Genomic DNA, 25316 nt, shown 5'->3' with positions numbered 1-25316 from the left:
TTGTGGAATGGGGCCTCCTTGCCTGTGACTTAATCTGCTTGTTCCTGAGCTCTCTTGAGCCCTTATCTCCTCTTTACTGTAAGTATCTGTGAATATGGGTGCCCTGTCAATTGTGTGTTTAGCAGACTTGTGTTAGGTTTTATTTTTTTAAAGTTAGCTAAGCTACTGCTTAGATTTTGGATTAACAGAATAGGTATCTTGAGCAGTTAAATTGTCAAAACAGAATTACTGTGCTTTGAGATGCCAAGTCTGGCAGGCAAATATGCTGTAATGCTTTGTTACTTGTTCTAGAACTATTAAATATACTCCTTTTTGGGAAACACTTCAGGAATACCAAATATCCTCATTTGTAGGGAGGCTCTAGGCCTCAATGGCTGCAGTACTGCCATGTCTTGAAAACTAAATTTTAATGTTAAAGCATATGCTATTTTGATAAAAGTTGAGGTTTGCTTTCATGGAGCTTTGCTTTAGGCCTTAGGGTGTTATTCTGTAGTGCATCTCTTGATGAGAGTCTTTTATAGCCTTGGGAAGGGCAAAGAATGCCTAGCACTTCCTTTGAGTAAGGCAGTAAATCACTTGGCAAAGCTGCTTTTTAAGTTATGTGCTAGCAAGTCCAGTAGACTTGACTCTGCCTCCTACCCAAATAATTCAGTGCCACTTCAGCTTTGCTGTGTTCCAGGCATACTTGAACAGCAAGTAGCCTAAATTTGGTATTTGCTGAATCCCAGCCTCTCTATCAACCTTGACCTGTTGCTTTTCTAGTTTTGGATTTCTGAGCTGCCCTGAAATCACATAGGTCAAGCACTTAAGTATTTTGACTGCTGGCTTCTTCCAGAAGTAACCAGAGCAGTGCAGAATTTGTTGTCTTGAAGACTGCTCATTAAAAATGTTCACAAGGAAGTGCCCAAACCCTGCTGAAACACTCAGCCAAGAGCTTTGTGTTCCACAGAAGCAAACAAACCCTGGTGCTCAGAGTTTACTCCAGAGCTGGGTTAAATTGGAGTCTGATGTCTGCTGAGGATGGTACAGCTGGGGTTGAGGGCACAGTGTGGAACAATGTTAAGTTAGTACAGAGTGGAATGCTGGAATCCTAGGGTTTATTTCCCTGGACAAGTTCCACAGGATAGAGATGAGTTTGACTCTAGACAGGAAGAAACATCTGGAGTTCTATTTCTGTTGTTCATGTGATGCCTCCTGTGGTTTGCAGCCTTAAATCCAAAGGGAAGGTTGACAAGCTGCATGAGCAGTTGATACCAGTGTACTAATGCCATCACTATTGCAGCTGCTTCTCCCCATCTCATTTTCCTATACTCACAAGCAGGAGAAATAGTTGTAGGTGCTCAGGTTGTTGTATGTGTGGAGGTCTTCAAGTCTGTCAAACAACTGGAGGATGCCAATACTGCCAGAAGCTGGATCCCTCAGTGCCTGCAGCCTGTGGGATGCAAGTGGGTGTTTGCTGACAGTGGAACAGATCTGAATAAAGACACTTAACTGTTCTCTTGATGTGGGGATACCCGTGTGTCTTTCAGGGAGCTGCAGTATCTTTACCTGATCACTGGTTACAAAGGGTTGAATATCTCTGTTTAAACCCTTTTCCCTGATTCCAGAGATCACCTGCTTAGGCTCTGCAGCAGTCTGCTGGGAGCTCTTCCTGACAAGCCACTCCTTTCCCCTCCCCACAGCAGCATGGATTTAGGGATCCATGGTGGCCTTGCTAAAACAAAGGAGCAAACTGCATTCCAAATACCCCACTTCACTTCAGAAGTGGCAAACTACGTCAGGAGAGTAATGATGTGTGCTGCTCTTGCACAGTGATGTCAAAACCAGAGTTGCTGGACCCTGCTTTTTAAAGCTGTTTTAGAAAGGAAGAGTTTTGATTGTCATGTTAACTGTTGCCATGATTTTTAAGCAACTAAATTTCATCTTGCTTTGTCAGTCTGTCAGAACTAAGCATGAGCTAAGTTGCACAGGACTCACAGATGTATGAACACATGTGAATCAGAGCTGTTAAAACCTTAAGGCTATTGAAAAGTCTGAAAGAGTAAGAAGCTGAATTCAAAGCACTCAACTGAAGCTTCAAGTGAGAATTTAAACGTATTAGATGATGTTCTTTGACTTTGTTCTTCTTTTTAGGATGTACCTGGGAATTTGGTGCAATGGTGAATTACATCAAGAAGACCTACCCTCAGACCCAGCTGGTTGTTGTGGGCTTCAGCCTGGGTGGAAACATAGTGTGCAAGTACCTGGGAGAGAGCCAGGCCAACCAGGAGCGAGTCCTGTGCTGTGTCAGCGTGTGCCAGGGGTACAGTGCACTGAGGTAGGTCTGGAACCTTCTCCGTGCCTCTCTTTTCTGGGAGTGCACAAGGGGGCACATCTCTGCAAGGGCCAGGTGAAGAGATGGGTGTTTCTCTTGCACTGAGCTGGTCTGACAGACTGAATGTGTAGGATGGCAACCTCCTGAAGGAGCACCTGAAGCTTTGTTGATTTGCAAGCACAAGTAAACTTCATCAGCAATGCAGACAGGTTCTGTGTACCTGGCCAGATACACAGCTTTTGGACTGTGCATGTGATACTGTCTCATGGCTACGATGTCCTGAGAGGAGGCATTCCCTGTGTAGTCCTGGTGTAATTAACCAGGCAGGCTGGGCAGCGTGGCCAGCTGCTGAGCTGATGCCAGGTTTGCAAGCAATAGTTTACACTGTCTCATCACTCTGAGAAATATCCTGTGGTTCATAATAGCTTGTTTGGCTTCAGCGTGCAGCTTCATCTGGCAGCTCTTACCTGAGGAGACTGGAAAGGCACAGCACATTCTCTGTCAGTCTGTGCTCCCCTCTTAGTGTGTGTCACTGAAACGGGCTGATCAGGGCATGGAGAGTGCTTGCAGCTGTGTTAGAGGAGTGGGGAAGTTGGGAGGAAAAGTGTTAAAGCCCAAAATCTGAAAATACAAATGTCTCCCCACCTGGAAGCCAAGGCTGTGGCACTTCAGGAGCTGTGATGGCTTCACTTGCATGTACTCATGGAGGGTCCAGCCACAGCAGTGCTGCTCAAAAACTGGACTCAGCTAATGTACTTTAACCTTCCCATGTATGCACAGGTAATGAAGATTGAAACACTAACTGGCTAAGCTGCTGTTTCCAGCTTTTACTGTCTACACATATGGACAATTACTTAGGTGTAGCTGACTCTGCAGTAACTTACCTGCAATTTTGAGCCATGAGACTGCTTGTACAAGGCAAAAGGGGTTGTTGAGATTCAGGTATTTGGGTCAAGATCCTTTGGGCTGATATGAATGGTGAAACTGTGGCAGGTCTGTGAGGGGCTTGCCGTGGAATTCAGCCTCTCAGCCTGGTCAGGTTAGCTGGAACTCTTGATGCTGATGATGCTCTGCCTGTGTAGGGCCCAGTTTGTCATTCAGCAGTCTGAAGACACCTTTTATGAATCAGGCTCTAAAGGTAAAAGCAAAAAGCTTTTCTGGAAGCACTAAGATGTGAGTAAAAGCTCAATATGCATGTAATATTCCAGCTATCTACTCCCTTTTGAGGTCAGATGTGGCTACTGCTGAAAAAGTGCATAATCTGCTGCTAGTTCACACCCTTAAAGTCTGAACAGATGCTACAGGAACAGCTGTTCTGTTTTGTTTCAAGTAAAATGTTCTTAGCTGTCCTGGGGTTCTGGCATAGAGCACAGAGCATCCTTTTGAAGCCAGCTCCTTAATTGCAATCATCAGACAGGGTTTGCAGGGATAATATCTGGCTGCAGTCCACTTGGTTCATCTTCTACAATTATGCAATATTGTATTCCTGATCTCCAAAATGCTGTTGTGAGTAACGCTGTTCTGCTTGCATGGCAAGGACAACCTGATTAACAATTCTCCACTTGGATATTTGTGTGGAAAAACAGCTCACTGGGTTTTGGCTTGTTTTTTTTTTTTTTTTCCCTGAGTTTAATGCACCCCATCGTGTGGGCTGTGTGGATTATTGAGCTCTTGCCTCCACCTGCTGGGTAAACATCTCCTAGCAAACCTCCTGCCACAAAACATCTGCTCTGTATTACTGGACAGCCAGCAGGAAGGCTTTTCAGGTCTTGTGTCTCCCTTCCTAATATCTGCATCTGCTCTAAGTGCTAATTAGCTGAAGAGCTAGGGGAAAGCAACATCTACTGAGCAAAAGGCAGGAAGGGGGAGGGCCTTGTTGCCCTGGTTATAGAAGTGGGGGAGAGGAGGTCCAAAACACCTCCAGGTAAAATGGTGAAGCCACTGCCCTCCTGGGCTTGGTCTGGTACATTAAAATAGCTGGTTTCAGCCTTCAGGGCTACATGAAGTGGATTACTCTGATAACATGACCAGTTACTTTTACACATCCCTTCTTTTTTTTATATTGGTTTGTCCAGCATTTATTCTCCAAATAGCTTTCTTAAGTGAAGGAAAATTTTTAGTGAGCAAGGTGAACCAAGGATCTCAAATAAGAGAGCCTTTCCAGAACAACAGGAATACTAGGATCTGCCAGAAGAGTGAGACTCTTAGTTTAATGAATTAACAGAGTCTAGGGAATGTGTTCCCTGAGGCTAAACAGGGACAGGTCTCCCTGTTCCCTTAATCTCTGCCTGCACGGGCTTGATTCTGCTTCTTGATCTTGTGGAATGCATCTTTGCCACAGCTACAGGCTGTGGGGAGAGAAACTGGGGCTATGAAACCAGGGCAGCCCTCAAAACACTGGAAGCTGCCTGTGGTTCTTTTAATGCTTGCAGCTATTCATATTAGGAGTACTGCTGTACACCACAGGAACTGCAGGGAAATGTAGTAGCTTTAACTTCAAACATCTTGCAATAACTTTGTTTGTTTGGAAAACCTTTTGCGAATAAAGAAATGTGCCTTTTTCTATCTTCTGTCATTCCCCTATCTTGGCATAAATGTGGTATGTGTAGCCTGGCTAGAAAAAAAGGGGGTTTTTTGGTTGTTTTTTTTTAAAAATCCATACTCTCCAGCATGGCTAATTACAAGAAAACAGCTTGCTCCTGCCTGGTAGGGATCTTACAGGCTATAGCTTGGAAGGTCATGCTAAATCTACAGTAGTTCTCATGGTATGTTAATGTTTAAGTGGTGGGAGAGCTTCAGTAGCTGAAACTGCTCCCAGCATTCTTCAGTCTCTCAGTAAATGATAGTGTGTCCCCTCAGTAACAGCAAACGCTGCTAGGAGTAAAGCTCTAACCTGCCCATGACCCTGCATAGCAAGGGAGTGCTGGTATCTGGCAGAGCTCACACAACTCTGGGTGGCTTAAATTCTGTTTTAACAACAGATAAGCCGTGAAGTGCTCTCCTGCTTTGAGAATAGGTAAAGACTTCAAGTCAGATGCCACTTGCACCTGCAACTAGTATTTATTCCTACAGTTCCTGCCAATGAAATAAAACAATAATAGTATCTGTACATATTGGAAACATCTGCACAAATTATTTCCTCTGCAGAGCTGTATTACACAATAGACAACGCTGTTGAGCAACAGGTTTTTAGCCCTTTCCTTGAAAGTCCCATTAGGTAAATTACATTCAACGCCTGCAAAGGGATACTAAAATCCTGTTGTCAGTGTTATGGATCTTGATTGATGGCTCTTAAATGCTCTGATCAAAACTGCTAATTGCATCGTGCAAGATGAGACCACAGATGTGTTTTCTGATACTAACAAACTTCATCAAAGTGGAAGGCATTTCCTGGAAAAGGTTAAGCTGTGGCAGGGAAGGCCTGGAGGTTTGTTTACACAGCCCCCAGGCTGCCATAAGATGTTAACAGTGTATTAATCTGATCTTTCAAGAGCTCCATTAGCAGCTTTGTTTGTTCTGCACTGTGTTTTTTCTAGGGCACAGGAAACCTTCATGCAGTGGGATCATTGTAGAAGATTTTATAACTTCCTCATGGCAGACAACATGAAGAAGATCATCCTTTCTCACAGGTACTGCAGTACATCACTCACACTGGCAGTATTGATTGGGTCAATTGCTAGATTGGATTTGTCTGCTTGGTCCTTTAAAACAGGACTCTGAAAGGTTTAGCACAAGGTCCTTGATGGATCTTTAGATGAACCAACAGAGAAGGTGAGCCCATGTCAATCTCATTATACTGTAAAATAGACAAATTAGCTTTTGTCATCTTGTTAGAAGAAGGACATTGTTGTGTTTTTGCATTCTGTGGAAACTTGCTTAATGAGTAAACAAGACATGCACAGGAAAACATTGCAATTAGACTTCAAAGTGGAGTGTTCTGCATCTGTTTCACTTCTAGCCAAAGAATTCCCTATTGAAGGAGCCTCTTGTTCTGCCACCTACCTGAGGTAGGACTAATCTTCAAGATGTGCTGTATGGAGTTGCTGCTTATCAAATAAACAAATAGACAAACCTGTAGCTCTGGCTTCTAGCTGTTCCTTTAGAAAGAGCATGTAGTCAGCAAAACACTTAACATTGCTGTGCCTGGAGTGCAAGTGTACTGTAGAATCCTTTTGCTGCTGTTGCTGATCTGTGGCTCTTACATAGCAGAGAGATTTGTGTGCTGAACAGGTGACATGCTCAGTGTTGGTGATTTCCCCATCAAAAGTTCTCTGGGTGGTACTTTCTAGGCAGGAAAGTACCTCATCTGTGTGTATTGGAAGTTGCCTGACTGAGTGGAAAGGAGGGGGGAATATTTCAAGACCTATTTCACTGGAGGAGCATTTGTCACTTCAGACTTCTGGTTCTTTGTTTATACTCCTGTGCGGTATGAAACACTTGTAGAAGGAGGGTAGCCAATGTAGGATGATGCACATGATTCATTCCAGGTTTATAAATATTTAGACAACTTGAACAAATTTGACTTGGGAAGTTAGGTAAGCTCCCTTTAAAAGGTACTTAAATTCTTAACCCAGAAAAAGCTGGTGCAGGCTTGAAGGGAAGTGTGTTAAGTAAACTTTTTCCATGATCACTTGTGCTCTAACCCACCCAAATCAAACCTATCTTCCCTCCTGCTCTGCCCTGCAGCTGCTTCTCAAAGGGAATAAAAATCCCTTTTCAACTTGTGGCTTTTATTCTGTTTGTTAGGGAAGAAGTTTGTTCTGGTAAAGAAACACATCCTCCCTTGAGGGCAATAACCAATTATGACAAGTGTCCATAGTAAATAGCTTTCTGCTAAGGTAATACCCTGAGTAATTTCTGTGTGTGAAAGTCTGTGCTGGGGGGCTTTAGAACCAGATCGTGCAGATGCTATGCCTACTCACCCAAACCACCCACATGTTTGATCTGAAGCCAAAGAACCCTCCCTGTAACATGTAGCCTCTAGTCCAAATACCCTCAGTGCTCTCTGTTCAGGGAAGTTTCTTTTAAGAGGCCCTTCATGCAGTTTTTCAGTAGATAAGGAAAACATTTTTTCCTGAAAGGGGGTTGCTAGGGTTTGTTATGTCTTGCTGCAAAGGTAAGTGGACAAGTAAACTGTTCGTGTTGCCAAGAAAACCTCATGTTTATGTAGCCCACTTCTAATCTTATCTTGTCAGATTGGATAAACTCAGTTGTCCTTGAACAGGTCATGGTTTTGCTGCCCCTGCGTTATTTGGATGTAATTCTTGCTGTCACTCTTGCAGGCAAGTTCTTTTTGGAGATAACAACATGAAGAAGCCACAAAGCCTGTCAGATGCTGATCTGGGCAAGCTCTATACAGCAACATCACTTATGCAGATTGATGATAATGTTATGAGGTATGAAGGGCAATTCTATGCTCCCCTATAGAATTCCCAAGTACCTTCTCTTCCCAGTGTTGCTCTTGCGTGCCCCTTCCTGTGCCTGTTGGAGTCTGCTGAAATACAGTGAACACAACTTCAAATCCTTACTTGCCTCCACATTAAAGGAAATTTAGCAGAGGAAGAAAAAAACAAACAAAAAACAATTTGATGCTTACAGTCACTGCTTCTTTAAAATCATCCAGGAAGCATTTATTTATTGGTAACACCTGAACCTGCGGCCTTCACTAAGGTAGAAAGAGGCAGCTCTGGTGCCAAGCTCTAGCAGCAAAAAAGGGGAATGTGGAAAGCAGCTCAGAACTGCTCATGGATTTCCTTTGCTCTTTTTGAAAAAAACACTGCTGCTTTCTCAATACACAATAGGGCTGGCTGAGATAATGCAACCTTTCTTATTTGTCATACTAACACCTCATTAAGTGCTCTGCTTTAATAAGCAGTAGCCTGTTACTGCCTGTGTCCTTGACAACAACATAGCACTTTAAGTGGCAGTGTTGATACCATGGCATGTTCTGTATCAGGCATTGACCCCTTTCCAAAATAAAGCTGTAAAGTGTTAGGTAAAAAGCTATGACACTTGGCAAACTGGGAGTATGGTTGGCTGCTTATAAAAAACACCATTCCTTGGGAAATCTCTCTGCTTGTCCCCCATCCCTGAGGTCTTCCTAGTTTGGACCAACAGCTATGTTGTCCCTTACATAAAAAAAAGGCACTTGAATTTAGGCTTACTGAATTATTGGTTTGGGATGGTGTGAAGAGATTTGGCAAAAAAACAACCACAGTGAATTCTGGGGAACTTGTCTGGTAAGTTTAAGGCTTATAAGCTGTGCTGGGTTTATATTTGAAAAGACTCTTAGGGAAAGGTGAACAAGATCCTAACTTTCTTTCATCCATGTGTGCAGTTAAGTGAAGTGGGATGTTTTAAAAGAAGGCTGCTGCTCTTCAGTTTACATGTTTGATTTGCCCGTGCTCTCAGAATGTTTGAGAAGGCACAGAAGCCATCAAGGCATGTGCTGCCAAAGGGGTTTGCAAGAGTCTGGGTATTAAAAAAACTATCTATGGAAATTGAGGCGTCATTCCTGTTTCTGCATATGTGTCTTTAAAAGGAATAGTGATGTGGCTGAAGCAGGTGATAATAATGACAACCTGCTCTATTTCAGGAAATTCCATGGATACAGTTCACTGAAGGAGTACTATGAAAAGGAAAGTTGCCTGCAGTACTTGCATAGGGTAAGCTCTTGCAGCAGACTGCTCTTGCACTGGAGGGAAAATACTGTGGCTTCTGTTGTTGATCTTAGCTGGGGTTTTCAGAAATAACCAGGCACAGTATATTGGAGTGGGATTTCAGATCTTGCTACCTCTAACACTGGGCCTGAATTCTCTTAGCTTATGACTCGGGCAGGTGGTAGCACCCAAGAGATGGAGATAAAGCCACGCATTCAGCTGAAATGCTGAGTGTTTAAGGATAAAGTGAGAAATGGGTGCTGCACCTTCAAGGAAGAAAGGCTTACTGGATACTGTGGAAGAGACTTGGGACACTGACAGGCAGATGGTCAAGCAAAGTTTTGCCAAAGTAGAGCTGAGATCAGTTTGTCCTTTTTCTACTGAATCAGAGAACAGAGATGTTCCATGGGAGTTTCCTGGACTTTACCCAGGGTGTCCATAACAGCTGGCAATAGCTGCCTGATGTGCAAAGCAATGCAGAGTGGAAAAAGGGTGTAGTTATTTCAATTCTAAGAATGGGGACTCAGTCTGTTTGCTCTCTGCCTCTTTCTTACAATTGGGTTAGAGGAAAAACTTAACTCTGAAATAAGAGATGTTAACTGAATTATACTAAGATAATTTTACAGTTGGTTCATAGACATTCAGATGCTATTCAAATTCAAACCCCTTTGTGTTTTGGTTTTTTCACTTCATGTCATGTTTCTTGATGCAGATCTATGTTCCTCTTCTGTTGGTTAATGCTGCTGATGACCCTCTTGTCCATGAGAGTCTTCTATCAATTCCAAGAGCTCTTTCAGGTATGCTGAAACAGTCTCCTCAAGCTCTGCATATTTGTGTACCTACAGCTTGCTTATCACATCTCAGTTCCTGATTTCAAAGCAGTTTGACTTGCCTCATTACACCTGTAATGCTGTGGGAGGTGTGCCAAGCCTCTTTAAATCACCAGTTGCTGGAACTAACAAGGCTTAACTCTAAGCAGGAAGGACTTCAGTCCTTTCAGGCACCTGTTGCTTGTGTTGCTAAAAGGTGAAAAAAGGTTTCCTCACATCTCCATTGCTGACTGGGATTTAGTAAGAAGATGGGTGGTGGTGACAGTCTTAATGAAGCACAGATAAACACCCCACTTTGCTGATGAAATGGGGTCAGTGCATGCATGGCTCTGTCAATTGGCACTGAACTGGGATCTCTCTCTTGAAAGGAGTTGAGCTGTCTGTCTTCAAACAAAGCAAAAGGTAAATTATCCATAGAAGCTCAGAACAGGGAGCTGCTGCTGCTTCATCACACAAAGAGTGGGTGCACAGGTAGGGGGAAGCAGGATTTATTCTTTTCCTGGTCAGAGGCTGTGAGCAGAGAATTTATCCCCAGCTGCTTTCAGACAGAAGCAAGCAGAGTTTTTCTTTGTCCATGCAACAGGATGGCTGATGCACTGTCAGAGCCTACAGCTTGACATGATGCAGACAGTCCTAGTTCCAGTGGATGTGAGTTAAAGGTGCTCATTTGTTAAAAGGATGACCATTCTTACAGCAGTGCAGGTATTGCAGCAGCATCTCTTGGGCAGCCTTTGTCCTGGCAACTCAAGATGCTTTCATTCTCAGCTCGAAGATATTAACCTTCTGGAACTTTCTGCCTCCTTTTCTTTTACAGAGAAAAGAGAGAATGTCATGCATGTGCTGCCCCTTCATGGAGGCCACCTGGGATTTTTCGAGGGGTCTGTGCTATTCCCAGAACCTCTCACCTGGATGGATAAGCTGGTGGTACAGTATGCCAATGCCATCTGCCACTGGGAGAAGACAAAGCCTCACTGCTCAGATACTGAGCAGGCTGTGTCTGGCCAGGAGTAATCGACCCAAAGACTCTGGATCACTTCAGTGTATCTCTCTGTTTGGGAACATCTTGTTCCCTCACCTGCTGCTTCAGGTTTCCATTCTCCTTGATATCCTATAGCTGGGGTTTGATCACCATGTGTTTTTTTTCCAAAATGGAGTTAAAGCAGAGGTTAACATATGGTCAGAGCCTCTTTGGATATCCAGTCCCTTGGATTTGTAATTTACTGCTCTGCTTGAAGAATTGGGTTGCTGACTGTAGCTTGTTACAGGGCTACTGAGCTAAAGACTGCTTGCTTTAATATAGCAGAAGTTTCACATGTCAGAATCTCTTTACCTGCTGGTCAAAAAATTGATCTGCAGCATTTGTTTAGGTGTAGGTGATGGGATAACAGTGGCTCTCTTCTCTGTCTGGGTGCTGGAAAAACCCTGTACCAAGCCACAAGCCAGTGAGTGGTTTAGTCTGTAAGCCACTGCAGTGTGGCTTGGAAAAACAGATGCTTGACTGCAAGTGTAGTGTCAGCTTTGCACCTTCTCAAGGGAGACCTTTAGTACCTAGGAATGCACTTGCACAAGTGAATCACTTTAAAAATATTCAACTTTTTCCATGCTTGAGCTGTCAGTGGTTTGGGGTGGCTTTATGCTGGGTCTCCAATTAGAGAAAATGCAGCCTGGTAATGCCAGTTAATGTTTCTATGTAAACATGTTCTCACTCCAGGACCTGATCAGTCACCTTGTTGTTGTCTTTGCCTCTTCTTAAAAACTGTTATCTTTTCAGTACTGGATTCTTTGTTTGACCTGGGGCTTTTTAAAGCTGGCTCTGGCTTCCAAATGGAAACCCATGATTTAGAATCTGCAGGATTTTTTCTGTGAGCTCAATTTGTTTGAAAGAATATTTCATGGAGAGCTATTGTACTCTTAGGGATTAATTGGTGGGGTTTAGGGTGTATCTATGTAGATTTACTCCCCTTACGTCAGGGTAAATAATACCAAAATTCTTCCCATTAGCTTTCAGAGCTTCAGGTGGGTTTGAGACATGTGACTTGCCTCACAGTTGATGTGGAACTGGATGTCTCCAGCCCTGTGCAGCTGAAATGACATCTTTGTGTGGCTGACTACTTCCAGATCTGTGTAATGCTGTAGGATTATTGGCTCCAGTAAGACACTGGGCTCTTTCTCGCTAGAATTTCCCCTTCTAGTTTTAATGTGCAAAGTGAGTGTGAAAGCTGCTTGCAGGAAAGCTGGCTACTCACCTGTGCTTTTCCCTCAAGTGGCAGTTATGGTCTGTGCCAAGATAGTTATTAAAGGAAAGTTGTCCCATGACAATCTGAAGACTGAAACTAGTGGTAAAAATCTTCTTTTTTTTTTTTTTCTTACTGTTTGTTCTGTCAATGTTGTAGTGTCATTAATCCATCCTTAGGACTTCTTTATCACAGTGTCAGTGAAGTTCTTTTCCTGTCACACTTCCCTCATCAGCACTTTATTGCTTCAGCCTTGGTCTGTGTTCCAGGCACTTTAATTTATAGCTTAAGGGTGAAACAAGCTGCAAGTCTTCAGTCTGGTAACAACAAAGCTGGGGAACAAGCCTTCTGGACTGCCCTGTCCCTGAACTTCAGTAGGTTGAGTAGGGGGGGTTTCATTTTAATAAAGCAATAATTGACTATTGTAGCAAAGGTGCATTGTCATATCAGGAAATTCCTTTCTTTTGCCTTAGGTCAAACACCTTGGCCTGTGATCCATGATGAACTGTGGATATCTGCACATTCTCCTAGTTAGTAAATCTGGGCTTTTTTTCTTCAAAGAGAGGATGAAACTAAGTAAAGCTACAGCAAGATTTGGCTGTGCTTGTGGCTGTTCCTTAAGAACTATTTTAGGGCATCAGTTAGCAAGGATATTCTTAGCTGATGGATATCTTGTCTCTGTGTTGTTATGCTCTTATTCATACTGCATCACTAAAGTATGTCATAAAAGACATTTCAGGTTTTTTTTGCTAAAGCAGTGTTCATGTAATATTCATTTGGTATGACTTAAATATCTTCTCGCTTCAGCAAAAGTGGAGTGTAAACAACACATGTACACATCAAATAGGTACAGTACAAATTTAGGTGTCTAAGTCTCCCAAAATGAGGTGAGCAACTGGGCAATTCTCAGAGCAGCAGGAGCTGTAGCTTTGTCTAATCAAGAGATTTTTCTTTGAATTTGGAGAGCCTTTCTGAGGGGCATCCCTTCCTGCCCCACAACCCAAGCCTTCATACTTCAGAAGTGCCAGGGCTGTGGACTTTCTGAAACTCTTAACTACACAAGTATGGTAGGTCTCTGTCTTGCTCCTTTGCCCTGTTTTTTGCACTTATATCTGAAACTGTTCAAATCACTTGTGACTTGACTGAGTCTGGCTTCTTTGGAGAAGGACAGCTTTTGTTGTGGCTTTTTTGTGCAAGGTTTCTGGAGCTTGAGGTTCAGCTTATTAAGCCTGTAGGTGGAAGCAGTGTAAAAAAAAAAAGCTATTCTCTCCATCTCACCAAATTTGATGCTTCTTTCAAAGCAAGGCTTGTAGCCAGACTTGCAGCAGTAACTCAGAGGTCTTGGGGAGCTAGGAGAGGAGAGAATTAAGCTGCAGTTCATGTTATCTGAAGACCTTTAAGTTACATATTAAATCTTGCTGCTGACAGTGATGGGTAATTGATACCTAGTGACACATGGGACTTTGGCCAGTCCTAATCTGAAATACTCTTATCTCCCAAAATAAAGCAATAGTAGTCTTGTTGTGTGGGCAGGTGGTCTTTGTTTTCCCAGTGAACCCAGCCTTAAATGCATTCTGAGGTTTTTCAGTCTTAGAGGTGAAGTCTTTCATCTCTTGTTGAAACACGAGGCTGCTGAAGTGTGCACTTGTAGATCATTGCAGTGTGGTCTGATAGAGCAGTTCAAGATTACAGCATGGGGAAGCTGACATGTGCTCTTGTTTAGTTTCAAACTGGGATTAGAAAAATCATTAGAAGAGCTCTTCCATGGGTAGTCTCATGGAAAACACACCTTCCCCATCACTGAATGTAAGTAGCACTTGAACATGAACCCTGAGGACCCTCTCAATCAGACAGCAAGTTGCAGAACTATTACTCTTTGATGGTTAGGCTGGTCCAACCATCACCTTTGCCATTTTTCCGGAGATATCTGAAGATGGTAAATAAGGGGCTCAGACTTGCTCTGACTGAACACGAGGGAATTCAGCTTCCACGACAAGAGTTCTGCCAGCGTTTTTAATTGTCCCTTTGTTAGCTTCTAAATCAAGGTGTTTTCAGGTGGGTCTGGCAGTGTTATAGTTGCACTGTAAAGGCAAACACTTGAACTTCCCTGCAGTCTTTTTCCTGAGTGTTTTTCTGCAGTTCCTGTTTATGAAGAAATGGGTTACAAAGACAGGGCATTAAGTAAAAATGTTGGGAACTATTAACTCCAGTACTGAATTTAGCCAAGCTACCTGTGTGTCATCTGTCCTGGGTCTGTCACAAGTTCCTAGACCAGAGCCCTTTGACACGTGGTGCCTTGCCCTTTTCCTTCTCCTTCCTTGACATCAGCATATCTAGAGACTTCAGTGACAGCTCTCTCAGAGCCTTTGTGGCTTTGCTTTTTGGTAAATAACTTTTCAGACACTATTACTGAGACGCACCAGTGATGTACAGCTGAGTGCTTACTTGAAGGACCTTTGTGGGCAGCCTACAACTGGTTACAGTCAATGTCAAGGCTTAAAATAACAATGTATATAAGCAGTGGATCACTTTCAGCTCTCTGCTCCTCTAGCAGTAGGAATTGAGTCAGAAGCAGCGTTTGCTTTGCCTAATGTGTGACTTGTTATCCTGCAATCGCAAAGTTTTTGTGTCTGTTAACACTCCAGCGGCATAGCTGGAGGTAGATTGCTCAAGTGGCTACATCTCAAAGGAGAGAGCAGAGAGTACCATCTTCAGGACTTAATTGGCAGTTTAGTCACCTGGATTGCTTCCAAGTTTTTCTGGAAATGCTGTGCTTGTCTGGAGCATACTGAAATTCTTCAGTCTTTTTTTGTGAGACCAGAGAAGGCCTGAGCCTGGTGCTGCCTGTGTAAGTCATTTGTTGTAAAGAACATCTTGTTTCTGGCTTGAATCATACTCCGTGTGTCCCTTATGTGGGTTGGTTTGTTTGGGAAGGTGCTGGAGCCACAGTGACTCAAAGCAGTGTCTCTTTCATGGCTAATAGGTGAAAAGCAAACACCCCTTCTTGGTGTGAGGACTTCAGGATTTTTCTCTAAGCTTAGAATGCCTCAGAGCAGCACCAGCCCAAGGGGGGGTACCCTGTTACTGTACACTCTTCTCTCTGGGAATGGGAGTGACACTGACCTGGACTCCCTCAGCTGCTGGAGAGCTCGGGCACAAGTGCCATCAGTGAGTCAAAGCAGTTGCCAGCTTTCCATGCTGTGTTGGGAAGTTTTCTGGAGTTATCCTGATCATCTGTTCAAGGTGGCACAAAGCCCTTTGCGTTGCTGACTGACAGGTTTCCATTGTAATCAAAGTTCTTGCATGACCAGAGAGGAGATACAGAATTTTCTGCTAGGATCTCCACTACAGTTCTGCTGGGACGTTGACACCTCTCATGGTTCCTGCTAATTGGAACGTCTTTAAAATACAAATGGGGTTTTTTTGGCCCCTTTTTTTTTTTTTTATTTGATATAACCAAATCCTACTGCTTTGCCCAAGTCAACAGCTTTCCAAAGGGATGTATTTTATTGTTGTGGTACATGACAACTTGACTGTAATTCCTAGTGACAGATCTCTAGCCATTCTTCTTGAGAAAGCATAGCCTTTCTCTGAAAGTTCCTAGCCAAAAAGGTGTGTAAAGAGCTTGGGAAGAGGAGACTTGTGCCCTTGTTTTTCTCATGCAGCTGTGTTAGAACAGACAGAGTGACTTCCAGTGTTCCTGGAGCTGTTCATAGCAGCTGACTATGAAAATATTTTCAATTTGGCCAAGTTATATTCTGTAACTATCTCTAAATGCTGCCCTGAAGAAGCATGTGTACAGAGACACCCTCCCTGCTGCCATGTTCTGAGTCAGATTCTCTGGAGCTGAGAGCTGCAGGGGAGATGATTTGCAACTAGCAATGCAATTTTTCTACATCTGCTGATGTTTACCTTTAAAATTATATTATATATATATAACTGTCTTTGATTTTTTTTTCTTTAATTTTTGTTCTTGTGTGTTGTAAAATGGAAGTCATTGCAGAACAAAATGTAATTTTGTTATCTTTGATTCAGTGGGGTTTCTTTATTTAAAAATAAAGGACTTATTGAAATCAGTGCTACAGCTAGTGCCTGTGTGTGAAGTTCTATAAGTTGGCTGAGGCTCTCAGTTTTCCCTGAGGCCCAGCCTGGGGAGCTGGCTGGGGGGAAGGTGATACAAGCACTCATGGTGGTGCTCAAGCCTTTCCTGGTTTCTTTTTTTCTTCTGGCCAAGAAGAGATCTTTGATGTCACTCTGGTGGAGAATGGGTATAGCATCAGCTTAAAAAAAAAAATCTGCCATGAAGCTACTGAAAAAGTTATTTATGCCAGTGGAATAGAACATCTATTATTTTTCCTAGGTGACAGCAAGTGCATTTTCTAATCTTTCAGCTGCTGGCAGAAGAAACACAAACCAGCATCTCTGTCCAGGTCAGTGACGTCTTTGAGCCTAGGGCATACAAAAGTACTGCTCACCTGAACCTAAACATCTCACCAATGTATGGTTTATTATCCACAGCCCAAGGGAGAGGGTTGTGGAGGGTAACTGTGCCTGGTGCCCTGCTCGGGTAGCTGGACTGGGTGCTCTGTGGGAGACAGTGGGCTTCATCTGTAATTTATTGGCCATTGTGCATTGGCTGTTAGATCCACTTCAAAACTCCTTCCTGCCTTGGTCACTCAGCTCCCAGCCCTACTGTGCTGTTCTCTCTCCTCATCACAGGAAGCTCCTGGCTGACACTTTGTCACAGGAGTGGTGAGCACCTCCCAAGAGCTGTGACTCTCCCAGCCCAAATCCCAGGGCAGCAATGTGATACTCCTGTCTCTGTGGATGGATTTTTTTTCCCCCCTTTGTTCTGTTGCTACAAGCTGCAGTTGCTCTGCCTCCCAGGCAAGCTGTGCTCTTGTGTTTGCTTTGGCTTCATGGCTGCGGGGTTGTCACACTTGGGATGCCTCCAGGTACAGAAAGGAGCCAAAGGAGGTGGAGAGGTGTCTTTTGCTCTCTCTCTGGACTCTTGCACAAGGCTGGCACAGCCTCAGGCTTTGAGACTCACCATGCATGGACTCACCAAGCAGTTGAGGCTGCAGCAAATAGATGTAACCCCAGACAGGCCCCATCCTCCCTGTGGCTTCAGAGCTGATGTCCTGTTTGGTTTGAGCCTGAGCCAGTGCCCTGATGAATGTGGCTCCTGTCAGCACCCTCCACCTCGGCCAGCTTCGGGTGGGGGCTGATCTGGCTGATGAAAAGGACCCGTGTGGAGCTGGGAGGGTGGACAGGACACACTGTGGGACCAGGCTCAGGGGGAAGGTAACCTGGGCAGAGACCAGGAACTTGTTCCTCTCTGAGCCCTGCTGCTGGCCAAGGGAGGAGATGGGCTGGAAATGGGTGTCCTGTTGGCTTTTTGGAGGAGATGCCTGGTTCATGAACCACAACAGGCTCCCTTGCCTGGGACAGCTCCTTATGCCTCCCTCCTCCCCACCTGAGCAAGGTGTAATTAGTGTCAGGTGCAGCTTGTTTGCTGCACAGATACCATCCTTTGCCCTCCATGGTGACTTTTGGTGGGGCTTCCCTGGCTGAGCTCCCTTTCACAATGCAGTGCCAGGAAAAACAACTATGCTGAGGCTTTGGAAGGATTTAGGAGGCTACATTCTGCTTATGTCTCAATTGTTTTGTGATTGAAATTCATCCCCTAGTCTAAGTGGCTACTGCAGCTTGTTCTCCTCTGTTCCCAAGCAGGAATTAGGCAGAGACAGCTCCACCTGGGACCCTGGTTGGGTTTTTGTTTGCATGTTTTCTCTTCCCTGGTTAGAGCAGGTAACGAGGAGCCAGGGGTCCTTTCTCAGGCAAGAAAGGGACTTGATCTGGAATGCATGGAGGATGGAGATGGGGAGTTCCTTCATCGCAGTGCCAGAGTGTAGTCAATGATGAGGGGATGGGGGTCTCCTGCCAAATGCTGGCGCTCCTGGCTTCCTTGCAGCCAGCACCCAAAAAGCCGTGCCCCTGTTCCTCACCATGAGGGACTGCAGAGCTCTGCTGTTAAACACTTTATTTCTCCCTCTCTCTAGAGGAGACACTCTCCTGTCCCCTCGCAGCTCCAGGAAATGTCGTGGGAGAGGGCTGGTGGCCTCCTTCCTCCACCGGCTCCGGAGGGAAGGATGCTGTGCCTGGGAGGGACAGACCACTGCCTGGAGTGGGGACAGGAGGGAGAGGCATGGAGCAACGCCTGGAGCGCCTCAGCACGAGCAGTCACTCAACCAATGCTACGGGAGGGAGGTGGCTGGGGTTAGAGGGCCTCCCCTGGTGCTGCGGTATGGGGAGGGCTGCAGGCTCCCGCTCTAGAGAGCCGTGTCCTCAGACTCGATGCGGGGCCCGAAGAGCTTCTCTGCGATCGCTTTGCCGTCATACTTGGGCAGGTTGCCACCAAAGTCTGCTGGCAAGATGTCAGCGTCGATCTCCTGGTAGAAGGATTCCAGCTCATCGCCGTGCACAAAAACCTGGAGGGAGATGGGAGTGGGATCCTCAGGGGAGGACCAGGGCAGCTCTTCCCAACTGCTCTGCTTCAGCTGAGGACATGCCTTTGCCTGCAGTTCCCTTTCCCACACTCACCCTCTCCAGCAGTTTGCTCTTCAGGAACGGTTTGACCACGTTGTAGGTGGTGGTGAAGTACCAAGGTTGGTGGATGAAGTGGACGGCCTTGAACCGTGCTGGGAAGGAGTCCTAGGATCCCAAACCCAGACACAGATGGTTACAGATGGTGCTGTCCACCCAGATCTGAGCAGGCAGCAGTGGATATGCCAGCACTGCCACAGCTCTCCTTGGTCTGTGTCCCCTTCTCTGATGGCCCCTCTCTGTTCTGACCCAGAGGATCAACCATCCCAGCCTCAGGAGCACCAGGGAGCTGAAGAACCTCCTAGATAGCTCACTGCTCCCACTCCATGAGAATGACTTTCCCTGGGAAGAGCCAAGTGTCTTTGGTATTTGGTCCAAGGGCAGAAATCCTAGAGTGCCTGTGAGTGTCCGTCCAGCCTGGACCAGGCTGGGCTGAGAGGTTCATGAGGAAAGACCTCCAGGCCATGCCCTAGGATGCTACAAGGAGTCATAGTACTGCTTCTGGTCAGGCATTTGAGAAGGCACGGAGATGGGGTGGGGAAAATTTTGAAGGAGGATTAAGCCAATTAGCTGGCAAGGCAGGGAGAGGGTGATGGGGAACAGCCTCTCCGGGATGCTTTCTCATTGTTCCAGCATGGTGGCAATCCCAAACACTGCTAACACTGCCGCCTCCCTTCTCTGAGCTCCCTGCTTCCCCAGGGTCCCCTCTGCCACTGCTGGATGCAGACTTTGCCACCTCACCTGCAGCATGTCCACCATCTTCTTGAGCTCAGAGGGTTTGATCCCGGATGCCTGCTGCATGGTGAAGCCCTTGAAGTTCTCAATGATGCAGAACCCATTGATCTGGGTCTCTTCGTTCTCCAGTAGATTCTCCAAGATTATACAATAGGCACGAAGGATCTAATGGAGAGGAGAGACAGCAGAGTCTTGTATGAGGTCTCACCTCCCACAGACCCTGGGGGGTACCCAGGAAGAGTCCCATGGAGTGTTATCCAGGGTCTGCTGGACTCCAGCCTGCTTGTCACAGCCAGCCCCCAGATTCCAGAGCAGGGAGGGGGTGACCACATTCTCTTCTCAAGTCGTGAGCATCAGATCTGGATCAGTGATACACTGCGACCAGATTCAGAGCCAAGCAGAAAAGGAAACTGGGAGAAGCTGTGAGTTACATGCCTGGAAACCTCTTTGCCAAGAAGCCTTTTCCGTGCCCTATGCCTCAGTTTCCTCCTCTGCCCTTGATTTAATGCTGCGGTGCCTTTCCTGAGCCCTTGCTACACCCTGAATTTGGCATGCATCTTGCACTGCATCCTTTAGGGTAGACCATGCTCCCCCAGGCTTCCTCAAAGGATAAATTCAAAAGGCTACAGATTTGCTTCCACCTGCACAGCTGGACGGATGCCTGTGTGTATAAGGACATTGTGCTCAGATGTGCTGAGAGGGACAAGCCCAACAGCAGGACCACTCTGCTGTGGGAGCACCCCCGAGCTGGGCTCACCTCATCAAAGGTGATCTCCTCGTAGTCCCAGTTCTCGATGTTGAAGAGCATCACCACCCGTCCGTACTTGTCCCTGCTGGCCAGGATGCCGGGATAGCCGGCCTCGATGGTGCTGCGCACGGCCTCGGGGCTCAGGTTGTCAAAGAGCTCGGGGTACTGCTGGCGGAAGTTCACGTAGCCTGGAGAGAGGCAAAAATTGGGAAAACTGGCTGCTGGCCTCGCCTCGGGAAGCTGGGGGAGCTGCCAGAGACAGGACGGGCTGGTGATGGTGAGATGTCAGTGCTGAGCCCGAGAACTGTGGAAAGCTCTGCCTCTGGCCCACATGGGTCAGGTCTCCTCCAGCAAAGGGGGAAAAGGAAGCTCAGCAGCAGACCAGCCCCAGCATGCTTGGTGTTATCCCTCCCCTTGCCAGGAGCTTCCCACACCTGCTTTCTCTCCCAACACCTCAACAAATAGATAAAGTAATTTCCCCCCTCATTTCCCTTCTCCCCTTCCTCCCTGTTTGGGTGAAAACCCCCGTTTACCCTCTCTTGGCACCCTGCAGGCACAAAATAAGGAATTTCATCCTGGAAAAATGCAGGCAAACAAAAGAGCTCGTCTGAGAGCCAGCGCTGATAATTACAACTAATTATCCCCTAAGCTGACACAAAGAAGAGCAGAGCTGGAGCCAGGCAGGTTCCAGTCAGCACCCACCCTCTGGGCTGCCCTTGTGCTCCCCCTCCATCCCTATGGGTCACTCTCAGAGTGAGGAGAGGGGGCCATAAGCTTCCCAACCTGTCCTCAGACCTAGAGGTGCCCCAGGGGTGCAGAGCCCCCCAGGCACCGTGCACTGAGGCATGGGGAGCGTGCAGAACTGGCTCCTTACAGGGGCACACAGTGGGGAGTGTAGGGCATGTATAGGGTGTGGGGGTCTCAAGGGGATGCAGCCCAAGCCAGGTTTGCTGCATGAACGAAATCATCACCAGATGTGAGGGCTTTTTCTATTTTGCAAGGAATGGGACTGTCCTGGTGCTGCAGGATGCCTGGTGTCACCCTCATTTATTTCCTTCCCCGTCCCAACTCTTTCCAAGCCCCTCAACCCTGACTCTTTCTATTTATCCTCTCTCTTCAAATCCTGATTTTTTTCTATTCATCCCCTCTCCATTCCCTTCCCATGCCAGGGTCCTGCTCTGCCAGCACAGCCCAGTCTGGGCTAGGAGGCACCAGCACAAGACTGGGAGCTGCTGGGGGATGTGTACCCTCGTCCTCAGCCAGCACCACAGCCCAGGACTCCTCCCCACCTTTCAGCAGGTCATAGGCTCTGTGCACATCGAACTTGCGAGCACGGATGAAGCGGAGCAAGAAGGAGTCATCCTTGTCCTTCACTTTCTCGGCCACCTTCTGGCAAACGTCCTCGCCGCCCGCCCGCTCCTGCACCAGCTCCCGCAGCGCCTTCACTGCCATCTCCCTCTTCTCCTCCGTCTCGTTCAGCTCATCCTTTGCCTGGGTGGGGCAGAGAGGGGACCCAGTGATGCCCCCCACACATTCTAAAACACCCCAGGGGCCGTGGAGGCACCCAAAAACTAGGGGAGGACAGTAAAACTCCTTGCAGCATCCCAGCACAGAGAGGGCAGGGTGACTCAAGTCCCCAGCTTGGAGACATTTGGCTAAGTTCATCCCGCCCAAGGCAAGAGACAGTCGAGGGTCTCCTCTGGTCCCTGAGGAGCAGGAGCCTCGAGCTGCTCCTGCCCCTTGTTCCCCACAGCTGCCTCACCTTCTGCAGGGTGTGTGGAGGGATCTTCTCACACCTCCCAAAGACAGGCCCATGGTCCTTGGTGGTGAGGCGCTCCAGCTTGGTGCGCAGGGCCTGCTCCTCCTCCGACACGATCCGGAACGTGCCCGTCTGGGGAGGGAGGAGAGGATGTGGGGGCTCCCCAGACAGCCCCCCAGCTCCCTGCCACACTGCAAGTCTCCTTGGGAGCTACAGCGAAGGGGAGAGACCCCACAGAGGCACCCAAGGGGGTGCAGCAGGATAGGGATGGACTGTGCTGCTTGGACTAGGGTGCACCCTGTGCACCCCATCCCAGCACTGCAATGGTGGGATGGTCAGAGCCCAGAGGATGGGGCAGCATGGGGACAGCACTCACCACTGCAGACATGTTGTCCTCTGTCTTCTGTTGGTAGCAGGACACTGGCAGAGGGAAGGAGGAATCAGCATGGATCCAAACAGTCTCCACAGCCCCCCTTGTGCTCCATTCCTGCCCACCTTGCACAGATGGGGACAGAAATGGGTGTCCAGAGGACACCTCCAACCCTCCTCAGCTCCATCGCCTACTGCTTGCATCTCTGCCTGCCTGAGGAGGCTGAGCAGCCTGGAGAAACACCAGGGATATTCGCAAAAGCAGCTTAAAAATCTGTGTATTGATCATCTGATACCTTCATATGTTTTTGTCACTCTGCCTTTCCTCTTTGGGCTGGGGTCATCTCAGCCTGTGCTCCCCAGCACTGCTCTGTCTCAGACCACCTGCACATGGGCAGAGGTGAGCATGCAACAAAAGGATGAGCCAGCACATCCATTTACTTCCACTACCAAAATAAACAATATTACCAAAATAAATACTTATCCCTGAAGTATTTCCCAAACTCTCAAGTCTCAGGGCTCCACCAGCTGCAAGGCTGGACTATAAACGTCTCAGCATCTTTCCAATGCAGTCTGGGTGAAACATCTTGTTTCCATCCATGAGGAGGAGGGCTGCCTTCATCCTGCCTCCAGCATCTACCCCTGCCTGGCTGTAGCACCAGCTCCGAGCCCAGGCTGTGTGAGGGGTGCTTGGCTCCAGCTCAACCATTTCCCAGAGGCATCCTCTTTCCCTCCGTCTCCTGGGAAAGGGCTAGGCGTCTCCTTGTTGCTGGCTCTAAATCCAATTCAAACTCTGGAGCTGCCAGGCTGAGTGAGAGCTGGATGATGGTCTTCAATGCAGTTCTTTCAGCTGAAAAACATCCTGGATACTCACCAGGAAGAGGAAAAGCTGAGCTGTCCTCAGAAGGCGAGCGCGCAGAGCTGAGATGGATGCAGGGATGGCGAGGCCGGAGTGGAGCAGCAAGGGAGCCGGGCGAAAGCTTTGTAGAGTCACCGGGTTGGGATTAGACCGTCACAAGGCATCAACTCACTGCAGCTTTGTAATTAAGTCAGCACAGCCCAGGAAAGAAACCCCATTAAAACATTACAAAAGGCAGCTGAGGAGAGGGAAGGAGGGAGCTGGGGCTCCACCGCCAGCCGGAGTGTGCGTGGAGGGGCGGGCTGGATGCTGGACCCGATTAACAAAGTATAAAAGCTCCTTGTTGTGTAACTCGCTCATTAGCACGGGGCAGGGGCAGAGGCAGGTGCTGGGCAGCCTGCCATCCCGGCCTCCTCCCCGGGGTGAGCAGGACAGGTCTCTCCCCCAGCTTCTGCCCCAAAAACCCTGGCAAGGTCCTGCTGTGAACTTGGCCGTGTGGGCAGGGTCCGGCTGTGGGGATGGGTCTGTGGCAGAGGATGCTCCTGGGGCTCTCCAATTCCTCCCCTAGGAGGCCTCCCAAACCAACATGCATACAAGGCTCCTTTCAGCTTTAAAAAAAAAAAAAAAAAAAAAAGACACAGGCAAAATTTCTACAATGCTCTCAAGTGCTGATTAACTGCTCAGAGCTCTGGGAACTGGAACTCATTCCACCCCCAGGGAGATGCCACAGACCCATAAGGGAGGGGAGCCCCAGGACGTGGGAGAAACAAAGGTGAGTCCACATGTGGGTGCAGGAGGATGGCAAAATGGGTTTTCTGGGATGTCCCAGAATGCTGAAGCTACATAGGGCAGGAGAGCCCTTGCAGCCTTAATTTTTTGGATCAAGGGTTGTGGGAGCTGCGTGAAGATGTGGTGAGGATGGAGCTGTGTTCAAGACCAAGAGAGGAGCTTGGCCAGGCTCTTACCACGATGGGGATTTTGGGGAGGTGGCAGGACCAGGCTAAGCACCAGAGCAGAGCTGAAGGGGCTTACACAAGGCATGTTTTGTAATGCCTCTGGGATTTAGGGATTTGGTTTCTACACAGGGCTGTCCTGCGAGCGGAGCTGAGACCCCGATGTGAGGGAGGGAGGAGGAGGAAGGCACGAGACTCCAGATGAAAGGTGGGGGTGCTGCTGAGGGAAAATTCGGACCTCTGCCAAAACCCAGAGCACTGGCACTGCGGCCAGAGGCACTGCGCACTGCTCTTCAGAGGAGACCCCCAACCTTCCCATCCCATTTCCACACCAGCCCTGGTGCAAGGCTCAGCTCCCTCCTACAGCTCCTTGGACCTTTGTGTGCAGCTCAGCGCAAGATAGCGCATAACAGGGGTACGCCATCAGCATGGGGTTTCCCAAATATACCAAATAATGCTCTATTGGGGTACCAGAGAGAACCTGTGATCCCTGGGCATCCTGGCCAGCATGGTCACCACAGTGAAATCGTTTTGCAGGCACATGTACAACCCCTGGCATCACGAAACGAGTGTTCAGTCCTGGGTAAACGGGTCTCAAGGAAGACCCACCCTGATGTACTGTGACAGAGCCCTCTGTCATCCACCTCCCTTCCAGGTGTGGTTATCCCACTCCCCACAGCCCCACGCCAACCCCGCTCCCCTCGCTCAGCAGCATCAACTCCACGTGAGCACGGGGCTTGCGAAAGCTCCCACGCTGTGCTGGCACCGGCTCCTTTGGCCAAATCCCGCTGCTTAAAGGCGGGCTACACCTCCTGGTACGCTGAAGGGGACATTCCTCATGTCCCCCGGAATTAAGGGGTTTACTCGAATGTATCTGACCCCCACGTGGGTGGCACGCACTGCCGATGCGGGGTGGCCCTGAATGGGCACTTTGTGCCAAATGTCCCGGTACCCCGGGCTGTCCCCCCCACGTGCCTGCACCCCACGTGCCCGCACCCCACTCCTTTAACTTTTTCACTGCGCAGCGACCACGCACCGGAGCAGGCTGCCCAGAGAGGCTGTGGAGTTTCCCTCACTGGAGATGTTGCAGAACCATCGGGCTGCAATGCCGTGTGCTCCAGCCCAGCCGTGCCTGAGCAGGGAGGCTGGGCACGGTGACCCACCGCGGTCGCTTCCAGCCTGACCCGCTCCGTGACTGCGATCCATCCACAGCGGGACTCGAACCCGCGGCCCCGCGGGCGGAGCGGGGC

The 25316-nt window shown here is 47.8% G+C and overlaps 2 protein-coding genes across 4 annotated transcripts in view; one reads left to right on the top strand and one right to left on the bottom strand.

Moving 5' to 3' along the window:
• The window catches only part of ABHD2 (abhydrolase domain containing 2, acylglycerol lipase), a 38591-nt gene extending 22470 nt beyond the window's left edge, over positions 1-16121 (top strand). The window contains exons 6-11 of the mRNA XM_040076917.2: positions 2134-2317; positions 5851-5943; positions 7597-7710; positions 8910-8979; positions 9686-9770; positions 10618-16121. Coding sequence (XP_039932851.1) covers positions 2134-2317; positions 5851-5943; positions 7597-7710; positions 8910-8979; positions 9686-9770; positions 10618-10814 — 743 coding nt within the window. The 3' untranslated portion in view covers positions 10815-16121. The remainder of the gene's footprint in view (positions 1-2133; positions 2318-5850; positions 5944-7596; positions 7711-8909; positions 8980-9685; positions 9771-10617) is intronic.
• A 1956-nt stretch (positions 16122-18077) lies between these two features.
• Positions 18078-25238, bottom strand: RLBP1 (retinaldehyde binding protein 1). Of its 3 annotated transcripts, XM_040077447.1 has the most exons (10): positions 25103-25160; positions 24548-24618; positions 23129-23234; positions 22262-22305; positions 21889-22017; positions 21416-21617; positions 20136-20314; positions 19385-19543; positions 18641-18751; positions 18078-18528 (listed from the first exon to the last, which is right to left on the bottom strand). In XM_040077447.1, exons 4-10 carry the CDS (start codon positions 22271-22273, stop codon positions 18370-18372), a joined length of 951 nt encoding a protein of 316 aa, XP_039933381.1. In that variant the 5' UTR covers positions 22274-22305; positions 23129-23234; positions 24548-24618; positions 25103-25160; the 3' UTR covers positions 18078-18369. The 3 variants fall into 3 exon arrangements, with proteins under 3 accessions (XP_039933381.1, XP_039933382.1, XP_039933380.1); XM_040077448.1 differs by lacking the exon at positions 24548-24618 and having other exon boundaries at positions 25103-25238; XM_040077446.1 differs by lacking the exon at positions 24548-24618 and having other exon boundaries at positions 23129-23290; positions 25103-25186.
• Positions 25239-25316: the final 78 nt, after the last annotated feature.

This window comes from Hirundo rustica, chromosome 13 (assembly GCF_015227805.2).
Source record: "Hirundo rustica isolate bHirRus1 chromosome 13, bHirRus1.pri.v3, whole genome shotgun sequence".
Lineage (NCBI taxonomy): Eukaryota > Metazoa > Chordata > Aves > Passeriformes > Hirundinidae > Hirundo > Hirundo rustica.
This window is presented reverse-complemented; position numbering and strand designations above follow the sequence as displayed.